Source organism: Oncorhynchus clarkii, chromosome 12 (genome assembly GCF_045791955.1).
Source record: "Oncorhynchus clarkii lewisi isolate Uvic-CL-2024 chromosome 12, UVic_Ocla_1.0, whole genome shotgun sequence".
Classification (NCBI taxonomy): Eukaryota; Metazoa; Chordata; class Actinopteri; order Salmoniformes; family Salmonidae; genus Oncorhynchus; species Oncorhynchus clarkii.
The window spans coordinates 28,510,693-28,524,722 of NC_092158.1; the positions used below are offsets into that span (position 1 = coordinate 28,510,693).

Sequence of the window (14,030 nt, forward strand, 5' to 3'; positions counted from 1 at the left end):
CCCACCCGCCATTTTTAAAAAGACCCTACATGCTCATTTCCTGCTTGAATTATGCAGAAACGGGCAGCGTTTAGGTCATGTGATTGATTATGTTGGAAAGGGGAGAAATTGTGCTTTACAATGGTATTGACATTACAGTTGATCTGGAAGTATTACGTTTTGGGGGCGCTAAAATAAGGGCAATTGTACAGACCAAGGCGATGTACGAGTTTACTATAGCTGGTTAACAGGGAGCCTTTCATCGAGCCGCCTGTATTGCTGGCCTTGCCTGCATTTTGGAAAGTCTGAGCCTTGGTCGAAAGGTGGGTACAGTGACCTGGAAAACATCGATTGTTCAGCCAAACGGCAAAACAAAAGCAGGGAGCATATAAATGCCCACATCAGATTCAAGCTTCTGGGAAAAAGCTGCATCGATTATGATGAAGTTCTGCGTATTCAAACTGCACAACGATAAAGTAAGAAGAAACAGGGATGTTATCAAACTGCTTATTAAGACCACTGCGTTTTTGGGCGTGTAATAATTTGCTTTTAGAGGACACGACGAGAGGGAAAGCTCTGCCAACAAGAGCAACTACAAGGAGTTTGAAGAGGTAATTGCACGTTACGATGCTTTACTTGCTGAACATATGGCACTTTTGACTGTCTTTGGGATGTTGAAAACAATTCCGAATGATTTGATAGCTTCCATCGCATCATCCATTAAAAATTTGATTGGAGAAAGGTTTACACAGCGCATTTTTTCTTGTGCGCCCAAGTAGACTTTCCACTTTCCTCCGGTATTTATAAAGCAAAGATGATAACATTCCGGACAGACAGACACAAGCAAAAACTCATGTTATAAATGTTGCAGCAGCCTAGGCTACACCTAAACATTAGAAATCTGACATGCTGTATGGGATGAAAATTAGACTATTTTTCAGTCTGATCAACTATAGGCTACTAATAAGAGCAGTTGCATACAGCCTATGCGCGCTGTCCATCTGGTCAGGGTATTTATAGTCCATTTGTGTGTCAGGAGAAAATGTGAATATGATCTAATGTAGTTAATATTCAAAATTGAGCTGCCTATACATTTTTAATCCAAAATGATCAACTGGAATTAATCAATCAACTTAATAGTGATGTGAGTAAATTTTTTATAAGGCCTACAGTTGCATAGGCCTGCATATTATAAACATGCATAAAGCAAGCTCAGCTCAATTGTCTATCAGTTGTTGTCTATCTGTCTGGGTAGAGGAAATCCCCTCCTAATCTAGTCTAAATATAATTTAGCTGCAGTTTGACAGAGTTTTCATTCACCCCAGGACCAGGAGTTTTTTTCAGGAGTTTTTTAAAACCATGTGACCTGATTAGGACAAACTGGTCGCATCATAGCCCATATAAAACCTTTTTACAACTGATGAATCACTGTCATACCTTTTATAAGGTCCAGAGTTTTCCTAGTTAAGTTAACATAAAAGGAAAAGCTCCAGGCCCAAGGGGGTAAAAATTGCCCCACCGCTTTGGGACCTACGGTGCCACCAGCCTGCTTGCAGTTGTCAGTTCTCGTCAGGTATGGTCAGGTATGGTCAGTTATCGTCAGGTATGTGGATGATCAGGGCTTTATTCAGGAACGTTTTTTTGGCTACTTTGATGTGTCAAGTGGGCGAGATGCGTTGTCCGTGTTTGGTTTGACTTTATGAATTTTGAGATGTCTGAGTTTAACTTCATAGAGCAACTGAGTGCCCCTGTCAATTTTCTCTCATTACTGTATGTAGAGTCAATCACATACACAATCACATTATTACACATCAATGATTTTACTCCTAGCTTGGAATAACTCATTCTTAGCTCTTTTGTCTAACTGTGTAGTGTGTTTGTTTTTTGTCTTCTCAGTCAAATCCTGTCCTATACTGGTCAAGCCTCTGAACACCTCAACTCATGCCTCATACCCTCATTCAATCACTGCTGTGATCCCTTTCCAACACTGTGTAAGTAGCCCTCTCATACCCATTCCCCATAATATTGTATTATAAATGTCTTTATTAAATATTTTAGGTTAAAATAATTAGTATTTGAACATTTTTGAAACACACTTGGTCTTATCCATGCACACTTTGCCTTCTCCCACCCTCCTCAATTATTCAAGTCACCAGCCTCCACTGCTACCACAGCATTCTGCAGCGATACGCCATCCTATCTGATTTACGCTTAGTGGGATTATCATTTGTTTTTCAACAGGACAATGACCCAACACACCTCCAGGCTGTGTAAGGGCTATTTGACCAAGAATGAGAGTGATGGAGTGCTGCATTAGATGACCTGGCCTCCACAATCACCGACCTAAACCCAATTGAGATGGTTTGGGATGAGTTGGACTGCAGAGTGAATGAAAAGCAGCCAACAAGTGCGCAGCATATTTGGAAACTCCTTCAAGACTGTTGGGACAGCATTCCTTATATTTTTGTTATATTTGTTTAACACTTCTTTGGTTACTACATGATTCCATATGTGTTATTTCATAGTGTTGATGTCTTCACTATCATCCTACAATGTAGAAAATAGTAAAAAATTAAGAAAAACCCTTGAATGAGTAGGTGTGTCCAAACCTTTGACTGGTACTGTGTGTACAGTGTATTCGGAAAGTATTCAGACCCCTTGACTTTTGACACATTTTGTTACGTTACAGCCTTATTCTGAAATGTATTCAATTATTTTTTTCCTCATCAATCCACACAATACCCCATAATGACAAAAAGAAAACCAGTTGAGACATTTTTGCTAATTTGATAACAAATAAAAACAGAAGTACCTTATTTACATAAGTATTCAGACCCTTTGCTATGAGACTTGAAATTGAGCATCATGTTTCCATTGATCATCCTCAGATGTTTCTCCAACTTGATTGGATCCACCTGTTGAAATTCAATTGATTGAACATAATTTGGAAAGGCACACACCTGTCTACATAAGGTCCCACAGTTCACAGTGCATGTCAGAGCAAAAACAAAGCCATGAGGTCGAAGGAATTGTCCGTAGAGCTTCGAGACAGGGTTGTGTCGAGGCACAGATCTGGGAAAGTGTACGAAAACATTTATGCAGTATTGAAGGTTTCCAAGAACACAGTGACCTCCATCATTCTTAAATGGAAGAAGTTTGGAACCACCAAGACTTTTCCTAGAGCTGGCTGCCCGGACAAACAGCAATCGGGGGAGAAGGGCATTGGTCAGGGAGGTGACCAAGAACCCGATGGTCACTCTGATAGAGCTCCAAAGATTCTCTGTGGAGATGGGAGAAACTTCTAGAAGGACAACCATCTCTGCAGAACTCCACCAATCAGGCCATTATGGTAGGTTGGCCAGATGGAAGCCATTCTACAGTAAAAGGACAATGACAGCCTGCTTGGATTTTGCCAAAAGGCACCTAAAGACTCTCAGACCATGAGAAACAAGATTCTCTGGTCTGATGAAACCAAGATTGAAGTCTTTGGCCTGAATGACAAGCACCACGTCTGGAGGAAACCAGGCACCATCCCTACGGTGAAGCATGGTGGTGGCAGCATCATGCTGTGGGGATGTTTTTCAGCGGCAGAGACTGGGAGACTAGTCAGGATCGAGGGAAAGATGAACGAAACAAAGTACAGAGAGATCCTTGATGAAAACCTGCTCCAGAGCACTCAGGACCTCAGACTAGGGCGAAGGGTCGTTGTCCTGTTGGAAGGTGAACATAAGCACACAACCAAGACAATGCCAAGACAGCACAGGAGTGGCTTCGGGACAAGTCTCTGTATGTCCTTGAGTGGCCCAGCCAGAGCCTGGACTTGAACCCGATCGAATATCTCTGGAGAGATCTGAAAATGCATGTGTAGTGATACTCCCAATCCAACCTGACAAAGCTTGAGAGGATCTGCAGAGAAGAATGGGAGAAACTCCCCAAATGCAGGTGTGCCAAACTTGTTGCGTCATACCCAAGAAGACTTGATGCCAAATGTGCTTCAAGAAAGTACTGAGTAAAGGGTCTGAATACCTATGTAAATGTAATATTTCATTTTTTAAAATATATTTATACATTTGCTAAAATTTCTAAAAACCTGTTTTTTGTTTTGTCATTATGGGGTATTGTGTGTAGAACTTTGTGTGGGGGGGGGGGGGGGGGGGGGCAATTTAATACATTTTAGAATAAGGCTGTAACGTAACAAAATGTGGAAAGAGTCAAGTGGTCTGAATACTTTCCAAATGCACTGTATGTGTATGTATGTGTGTCTTTCAGAGGGGTTGGTTTTAAAGGCCAAGTCAAATTTCAGTTGGACCTTGCGTGTTTCATTCAATAGCTAGAGGACTCCTGATATCTCCAGGAGTGATAAGTATCATTTTTGTCTTAATCTGTTATTGTCTAGTACTGTCTTTTTGCTAGCTAGGGACATCTACTTTAAGTGCTGCCTGTCTCCCCAGTAGCCTACTTGGTGCGTGAACTGCTGACTGCTCATAACTTGCAGATGATTGTGGACACATCAACCAGGATTAAGGGGCAGGGACATTTCTGACTGTTGTGGTTTTCATAAACAGTGGCTGTATTGGAGGGGGAGTGGTTTCTCCTCAGCAATCAGCAATTAGTACCGGGAGGGGTGCTCTACACCTCTGCAAGGCAATTATTGTTAGTACTTCAGTGTCCCCTGTATTCTCAGCGGCGCAGACAAAGTCCATCGCCGCCATAGCCTATCGCCAAAACAAAGACTGTTGCCGAAACAAAGATGGTTCTGCCGAGTTTTTCGAGGAAAGATAGAAAGGAAGGCTCCACAACACTCTCGCACTTGATTATTTGACCTAGTATTTTCAGATCTCATTTTGCTCTTTTGTAGCTTTGCCAACTATGTGTGTGTGTTTTCTATCCCAGTTCGCTCCTCTCCCTGTAGGCTTTACAGGCGCTCCCCACCTCTTGGCTGCAACCTTTCTAATTCAGTGTGCCTTGCATGCACAACCCATGTGGAATTACTGGTCTCTGGCAGCGTTTGTAACTGCCGATCTGCGGTCAAGAACACAGTTCATCTCAGCCTATTCAGTCCCTAGAATTTGATGGAGACATGGCTCAACCCAAGAAAACACTGCTACTCCAGCAGCTCCCTCTTCATCTGACTACATGTTCTCTCATAGTCCGAGAGCATCTGGCCGTCGCGGTGGTGGCACAGGGCTGCTCATTTCTCCTAGGTCAATGTTCTATTTTTCCCTCACTCACCTATCCATCTCATTTGAATTCCATGCTGTCACTGTCACTTGTCCACTCAAGCTTAACATTGTTTTCATCTATCGCCCACCAGGTACCCTTAGAGAGTTCCTTAATGAGCTTGACACCTTGATAAGCTAATGTCCTAATGATGGCTCACCTCTCTTCGTACTGGGTGACTTCAACCTCCTGACGTCTACCTTCGATTAATTTCTTTCCAACTCTTTCTTTCCACTCCTTGCCTCTTTTGACCTCACCCTTTCCCAGTTCCCTCCCACTCACAAGGCCGACAATACACTTGACCTCATCTTTACTAGAGGCTGTTTGTCTACTAATCTCACTGCAACCCCCCTCCAGGTCTCTGATCACTACTTTGTTTCCTTTTCTGTCTCCCTTTCCTCCAACCCAAGCCACTCAGCTCCTACCCAGATGGTCATGCGCTGTCACAATCTTCGCTCTCTCATCTTCTATGCTATCCCCCCCCCCCCCCCCCGAGGTAACACCCACCTGTCCAGCCAGGCCAGCAGGTTCTTGGCTGCTCCGATAAGGTCCACCACAGAGGTGAGGAAGTCGTTGGGCAGCCTGCGGGAGGCCCTGCCGTCATAATGGCCGCCTCGACGCCTCCCTGTGATGAAGTTTTGTAGGTTCTTTGCTGAAGCATTAAGCTTGTGGGATAGGGTACGCAGGTTCTCAGTTTCCAGTCCATAGTTCTGGAACAAAAAGTACAGTACCCTCATGGTTCAGTACGCTCCCAGAAGTGTTTAACTTTAAAGTTAAGATGTCATTCGTCAAGAAAATGTGGACACAGGGAGAAATAACAGTAACTTGCATGGACATTGTGGTGCCAGTCAACGTTGAATCAGCGCTGTTTCCACATCATTTCAAGGAAATTACTTTGACCCAACGCGGATTATACATTGAATTGATGTCTGTGTCCAGTGGGGTCCTTGTATTTGAAAGCTCATACAAAACAGTACTATAGCAAATCTATAGTGGATATGAGATCTAAATGACAGAGATAAATAGAGACAAAGTCCCTCCAGTAATATAATCTCATCTTTACCTCTTCATTTATCAACCAAACCAGGTTGACGGAGCTGTATCTTTTTGATCAAGTTATTCAAGTAAACATAAATGGATGATTGCCTCATCAGAGACACAATAAAGACCACTCTTCTGCTACACTTTGGTTAAAGTGTACAGAGCATCATGCCGTATTCCACTCTAACCGGAATGTAGGTTGTGTGTGTACGTAACTCGTCACAATGGTGTGTCTGTTGGAGATGTGTGCCTGTGTGTGAATAGCTGTCTCTCATTCTGTAGGTCTTGTTAGCAGTCATCGCTGTCACCATGGAGAAATGCCTCCTTCCTGTCTAACTCATGACTATGTAGCTTAGCCAGCCCGGTTGCCATGGTGACTCCTGGCTTTGTCACTCTTAATTACACCAAGCCCAGTGTTTCCATAGCTCCTTCTTCCCTTATTGATTTTCCTCTTGCTTCATTAAAAATATCAAAGTAATGTGCTGCTTTCTGATAGCCTTTATGGGGGCTTCTCCATCACTAGTCGGTTATATACGTCAATGCAGAGGATGACGAGACAAAAGGCGGGTGAGAGATAAATATACTTTACATTCATAAACATATGCTAAGCAACACTATAATAATGCCTTGTCTTGGCAGTCGACCCACTGTAGAGGAAACACACTATTATGCTGCTAGGTGGTGGTGAGTACTGACCAGCTCAGCCATTTCCCTGCTGTCTCCTTCCAGTGAGCCATTCAGGCAGAGAGAGGCTTCACTGCATGGAGAGGACACTTTCCTCTGATTGCTGTAATGTAATGGGAGTAAAACCCCAGTTGCCTCAACAACTCAGCAGCAGAGCCCTGTCTCTGTCTGTCTGGTCACTGCCGACTGATGAACAATTATCTAACTCCCAGCAACAAGCAACCCTCAGTTTGATGTCAAAGTGAGTCAGCAGTCACACTGACACTAAGCCAGCATTTTCTTTCAATCCATCACACTCACATAATCAACCCACGAAGGAGAGATTCTTTCCTAAAATGTATCTGTTGAGAGGCTTGTCTTTCGCAAGCAGAGCAGAGAGACTGACATCTATTCAGTTGACATCCATTTTGGACGGGCCATGTGATAAGGCTGTGTGTGTGTGAGTGAGTGGGCGTGTGTGCGTGTCCTGTCCCTCCCGGCCCCTCCACCTGCAGCTCTCCCCCAGTGCAGTCATTACTCATGTCAGCCTCCTCTCAGCAGTGACGCAATGTTCAGCTCTAATGCACTCTGCCAGGATCAATGGGGACATGTCCCAGCAGCCAATGAGAATCACAGCACATCACCATGCTGGAGATGAGATGCAGAACACACACTATACTGTGTTAACGCATATGCACACACGCACGTTCACGCACTCAAACACACACAGTCGCACACCTATATTATAGCCCCCTATGTGAACAATCCAGTCTTCTCAACATTCACACACACACAAATAAAATTCTGACACACACACACACCCAGGCAGCCCCCACCGGACCGTCTAACTAACAGACACAGATTACATGTGTGTGGGTGTGGAGATGTTGGCCAGACAGGGTTTCAGGCAGTCCAGGCACGTTTCCCAAGCCTCTAATGATGCTCTGCTGCGGGCCGCTCTGTCACAGCGAATCATACACTAACCTCAGCTAGCTCCACACACGCCGCACACACAGGCAGCCCCACACACACACTCCCTACCAACTGCTGCTTTCTAGGCCTATGGATCCATTACCAGCCCATCAGCGAGGACGTGTGCTGTGTGGCCCCTCTCTGATTCAGTCAAATCAATACACAGCTCTTAGCTTGCTCTAACAGGGCTCTTCCCAGGCCCACGCCTAACTCTCTCTGTATGACTCATCATACACCAAGGCTAACGACACCCACTTCATGCCACCCTTACTGATGTACACAGCACAGGCTCCTGCCGCTCCACCTCTATCTGCCCGTACAAGAATATATCACCAATGAATCTGAATTAGCCTTTAGCTCCAACGAACACAAATCATCACCGTAGCCTCTCGCCTTAGCCTTTTTAGCCCTGTTTACTGAGCACTGTACATGACCCTCCCCTACTCAGCAAATAACATTGATGACGACTGTAGATGAAACACATGTTGTTTTTTATAATAAAGGGACAAGTTTTACTGAACTTCAATCTTGTCTGTCATGCCTTGCCATACCTTTTCTGTCAAATGGTGCACAAACAGATCTGGCAACTAGCTGGACATCTCCTGCATGTCTGCTGTGTTCTTCCAGTTCAAGCACCTTGACTGCACTGGCTTGGTTGCACAGGAAGTCATCGATAGTAAAGTTGTTCCATCATGTCTGTGCACCAGACCTCGAACTCTACAGCCCTATCTCCTGACCATCCTTCCTGACTCCAACTCTTTATGTCTCGAACGATTCCTCACCAGAGCACAGAGTAGGTCCACGGCCTCCAGGATGAGCTCCTGGTGTCCGATGCGGGTGACCCCCAGCTCCTCCAGCTCCTGGTGAGTGATGTGGAGCAGCTGCTCCCCATTGATCTTCTCCCGCTCAAAGTTCTTAATGTACTGCTGCAGACAGTCATCCAGGCCTGCATGGGGGACAGGCAAGAGAGCATGAGGGGGGAAACTATGTTAATTAAGCACACCTTTGTTCTAATAGTATGTATTTGTCCCCTTTACCGTCAACATCCAAGTCATTTGCTAGGTGTATAGGATGTGGGTTGTGATGGTTTATATACCTTTCAAAGGCATAAATATGACAGAGTTGTATAACATGCAGTGTGACTGGCAGATTCAGAGTAATTGCTGTAATAAAAAAGATGCATATCAAAACCCTCCCGAGCTACTAAAAAAGTATTTTCCATTTCAGTCACTTTGTGTGTTAGTTCCTACATAATACCAGAAGCATGCTTCCAACCATAAACATGTTCCAAGTCCTGAGTGTGCTCTTACCCTCTAAGCAGAGAGAACATACTTTTCTTTCAACTCCAGAGAACTGAGCAGATCCAGTCTACTATTTGACCTGCTCTTTGTGTAGAACAGAGCAGAGCAGAGCAGAGAGAAATGGGACTAGTCTAGGAGATCAACTGCTCTCACCACATCGTATTAAAGCCATCCTTATCAGAGCACAGCAGAGCCACACAGACACACAGAGTCCTCTGCAGCATTCTGTGTTGGAGCCATGTACAGCGGTCCAGGCAGCACAGAGAGAGCGACAGAGAGAGAGAGGTGTAGCAGAGCAGACTAGCAGAGTCTCGGCTTTCAACCACAGCATCCATCCATGGCTCCCGGGAGATGAGTCCTCTCTGGCCGCGGAGCGGAGCGGGCCACAGCACAGAGCTGACCCACATTACACACACTGGCTGGGCCATGTCAACACCGCAGCACAGCACACACACATCCATGGACACAGGCATTTAACGGGACAAATTAGCCTAGGTAGATCAAAGGATGGTACATTCAAAGACATATGCTGTATCTAGATGGCTCTGCATAGTCAGGTGAATCATCTGAACTAAGTTCCCCATTTGTATGTGGCAAACACTTGTCTTGCCGTGTTGTGTGCTGCTGCCTAGTCCTCTGTTTCTCTGAGCACACAGACAGGTCCGTAGCCTTGAGACAGGTCCATGACCTATGTTCGTGGGAGTGAAATTTATGAAAGCATGATTGCGTAAGTATGTGTGGTGTTTCTTTGTGTGTGCATGTGCATGTGTGTGCGCACAAGTTCATGTATCCATCTAATGATCATGAATGGCTGCTTTCATTTGAGAGCTTGCTGCATGTGGGATTTCCATTCTGTTGCTTTCCTCTAGCTATCAAGGCTCCATGGCAACAGTTGCCGGGTGACCAAGAGGTAAGCCCCCTTGAAGAAGTGAATTATCAGCAGTACTTCATTATTGCCCTCAGACCTATCACAAAATGAAATAAGACAAGTATCTAATATTCATACTAAATTACATGTTACTCAAGGGAATAATCCTGAGCCCTCAATGCCCTCAAAAACAGGTCAGTCCCTCCCTCTTACTCTCATGGGCATTGAACCTACTCTCATACACAGCAAATAGTTGTTATGAAATAGATGCAGTACAGTTCAACTAGCTTGCCAACTGCTCTACCTCGAACCACAATGTTGGAACGTAGTATCAATGTAAGGCAGAATTACCAAGGCAGGTTCGCTGTCCATGGTGCTAGTTTTTCTTGAATGCCTCAATTGATGCATTGGTGTGTGTGCAGACTTGTGTAGGTAACGCCTAATATTTAGATTTTGTTCTTTGTAATAAGAAGTGCAAACTCCTAATCATAAAATTACAATTTTCACAACTATAGGATCTCTATTGCCCTAATGATCTTTCCTTTAGAAAAATCAGGTGAGAAGCAAAAGTCTCTATTGAGTGGAGTTCCCCTCACTTTACGACTGTGTCCACTGACCACCTCTCAAGAACCCCTCAAGAAGAAGAGAGCCAAAGCAACCAATAGCATACCAATATCATCCTGTGTGAATATTCTGTACAGCTGTGACAGCACAAAGACATTTCTCAACTGTCCTATCAGCATCCTCTGTCTCAACTTTAATATGACAACAGATGACATAGATGTCACTTGTCTATGCACTTCCCATGGTGTTTGGTGTGGAGGATTTGAGACTGAACTGAAGTTCCTAGTTGTGTTGTGTATCAGCTGCACAGAAGTTGTGCCGTAGGCGAGCCCTGCCCTTGGTGCGAAGGCTGGAGACACATCTGTGACAGTGGCGCCAGAGGCAAGCACGGCTATGCACTTCTGGACTGACACTTGGCTGGCATAAACTATTGTGTACAGTACGTGGGAAAACATAAACCATGTCTGTGTTGACACATCATATCTCCTTTAGTTGGATGATAGTAGACCTAAAATAAATCCCTGTGCCCTGGTGAGAGAGAAAGTTATTACAGTTTTTTTCAACTGCTTACACACAAAATCTTTTCATGTCACACGATTTTTGAAACCTCTCACTCAAAGTGTTAAACTACACACCAAATATCCAAAACCATAAGCTATTTCTCAGCCTTTAACTCAGTTGTCAATTGCATGAAACACTTTTTTCAAAACACTACACACAATTCTCTACCTAAAACACAAACATCTAACAGGAAGTGACTTGCTTTCCTTTTCCAAACACAACCAATCAAAATGCTACACTTATTCACCAGGTGGTCCTCCATCACAATGCCACACTGGGTCTGTACAACACTGGCCATATGTTCACTTTTCTGGATGCAATGATACACAATGCTTGTCCCTGATCCAGATCAGGAGCCTGCTAGATTTGTGGTTTTATGGGACAATGTTAGTTTTCACCGGGCTGTTCTGGTTTGCCACCCATCCACAATTTGTAGTTTTGTACCTACCCCCATATTCACCTTTTCTAAATCCCATAGAGAAATTATTCTCAGCCTGGCGCTGGAAAGTGTATGATCGCCAACCCTATGCCCGCATGCCGCTTCTCCAGGCAATGGAGGACGCATGTGGGGCCCTAGAGGTTGCCTCTGTCCAAGGTTGGATACGCCATGCTAGGATATACGTCCCTCTATGTTTGGCAAGAGAAAACGTATCTTGTGATGTGGACGAAGTATTGTGGCCAGACCAAGGCCGGAGAAGAAACGAAGCGTAGCCCCCTCCCCTACAAATTCCTGGACTGCCCCCTAAAGAATATACTTTTGGTTTACATATGTTTATGGTTTTGTTGTATGCTACTGTATGCAACAGTAATGTTTGGCTTACTAAATATTTTCTGTTTCTACATTGCATTGGTGTTTACAGTGTGCTTGTTACCCCTCTCAGCAGATTACTTTCACTGTAGAACATTGTATTGAAATGTAGATATAAGCCTATGAAAGACCCAAGAGCTTTAGATTTAGAACAACAGTGTTTACATGGTATATCCAAAAATGTACTATTATGAAAGCAGTGTTTGCCATTTGATGCAAATGCTTCATTCTGACATGTGTTTATGGCATTTTGAATGCAGTGTTACATTTGGAAGGAGATATGAGCCATTTTGCATTTTGTATGTGCAGTTTTGGGAATTGTGTGTAGAGTTTTGAAAAAAAGGAGACAGTTTTGAAAACTTGTGTAAGCAGTTGTGAAAAACTGTAAATCAAACCTGTGCTCGGATGTTACAGTAACTAGGTCTTTATTTGGAACATTATTTAAACATTTAGATAAACATTTAGCTCCTCATCCTCATTTTTTTCTAAATGAAGGCTGAAAATAAAGAATTTGTTGTCAGTCAGCGTCTCGCCTTCTGAATGACAGAAGTCTGCCACTACTAAAGTAACGGTGCCCACAATTTGTTTATAGCAGGTAATATAGCGCAACAATCATTTTGTCATCCATTTGGTCTTACCTAAGTGTTATTTCACCTCAGCTGTACTGTTGGCCAACATAATAAATAAAAAAACTATAGGTAAGTATGTTTTCTCTCATAAAAATCTTAATGTTATGGCAGATAGTGGAGAATTTGACTAAAACTCTTGAACATAAGGCATCTTTAAAACATACTGAACAGCATAACGCCAACCATTTTGAATTCAGTATAACAGCATATCTAAAAGATCAGATTGACTACTGTGTTGCAAAAGCTGCTGTACAGTTAACTTGCAACCTGCAATATGTTCCCTATCCATATCCACAATGCTGAATTGCAGTATCAATGTAGTAATGTGAATCATTGTCTAGGTCAACACATTATCAGATGTCCATGGTTCTAGTTTTGCGAATAACTCAATTGTTGCCAACACTTCTTCAACCTGTGTGTGTGTGTATGTATGTGTGTGTGTGTATATGTGCATGTGTGTGTGTGTGTGTGTGTGTGTGTGTGTGTGTGTGTGTGTGTGTGTGTGTGTGTGTGTGTGTGTGTGTGTGTTTGAAAGAGAGAGTGTGGGAGAGAGCGAGACAGAGAGAGCACCTGTCTTTATGGTATGAGGTAATCTAAATGTGAACATTATATAGGTCAACTGATTGTTTTACACGTAATGCGTTGGTCTCAGTATCTGGTTGGTTGTCTAGAAATGCGTAGCCTATCAGGCCAGGGTGATAATTACACTAAATAGAGCTTCCATCAGTGTTGGATACACAAAATGGCACACGTTCAATGTTTCAATGCAAGGAATAGCACAGTTTTAGCTCATAACACCTCCATTGAACAAGTCATTTAGAGAAAATAGAAAAAATGTGCACATATCCATGTTAGTCGTTTCTAAATGTACTCTGTCAAGCAAATTAAAATAAACATGTTGTATAAGCATTACCTTTCATCCAATCCAGCACTTGCTTGGGTGTCCATTTGCTTATAGGTTCCATCACCAGAGCCATCATCGATGTCTTTAAATCCTTCAAACGAGGACTTGATCGGGCGTGAAAATCGTGTTAAAAATCAGAAATGTTGTATCGGTACACAAGAGAACACATAGCACAGGTGCACCTTACTGGGTAAAGGCATGGCTGGTGACAGTATCCTGGGTAAGGAATGCGATGGTGCAGTCCACGCGCTCACAGAAACGACTCCCCCGCCCATCTCTCTCTCTCGCTCTCTCTCTCTCTCTCTCTCTCACACACACACACACACACACACACACACACAAGTACCTGCCGACCACTGTGTGGAGAAGCGAGTCTCTCTCTGAGTGAGAAAGTCTTGCAACCCCTCCCTCCCCTGCACACCGCAGCATCACATGCTTCGTTCCAGAGACAGAAGGAATGGTGCAATAATACATAATTACCTGACGCCTTTATAGAGAAGCAATGGCAGCTGAGCGTGAT

At 43.7% G+C, this 14,030-nt stretch overlaps 1 protein-coding gene and 1 long non-coding RNA gene across 3 annotated transcripts in view; one reads left to right on the forward strand and one right to left on the reverse strand.

Annotated features, from left to right (window-relative positions):
• The window catches only part of LOC139422969 (connector enhancer of kinase suppressor of ras 2-like), a 72,527-nt gene extending 58,757 nt beyond the window's left edge, over window positions 1-13,770 (reverse strand). Inside the window, exons 1-3 of one of the 2 annotated variants that reach the window (XM_071174501.1) lie at window positions 13,520-13,770; window positions 8,658-8,821; window positions 5,707-5,909 (exon numbers count right to left, since the gene is read on the reverse strand). In XM_071174501.1, coding sequence (XP_071030602.1) covers window positions 5,707-5,909; window positions 8,658-8,821; window positions 13,520-13,586 — 434 coding nt within the window. In that variant the 5' untranslated portion in view covers window positions 13,587-13,770. The remainder of the gene's footprint in view (window positions 1-5,706; window positions 5,910-8,657; window positions 8,822-13,519) is intronic. The other variant, XM_071174500.1, reaches the window with a different exon arrangement.
• LOC139422971 (uncharacterized) lies at window positions 118-2,799 on the forward strand. Its single transcript, XR_011635780.1, has 3 exons — window positions 118-590; window positions 1,876-1,970; window positions 2,221-2,799. It is a non-coding gene; the product is annotated as an uncharacterized lncRNA (long non-coding RNA).
• Window positions 13,771-14,030: the final 260 nt, after the last annotated feature.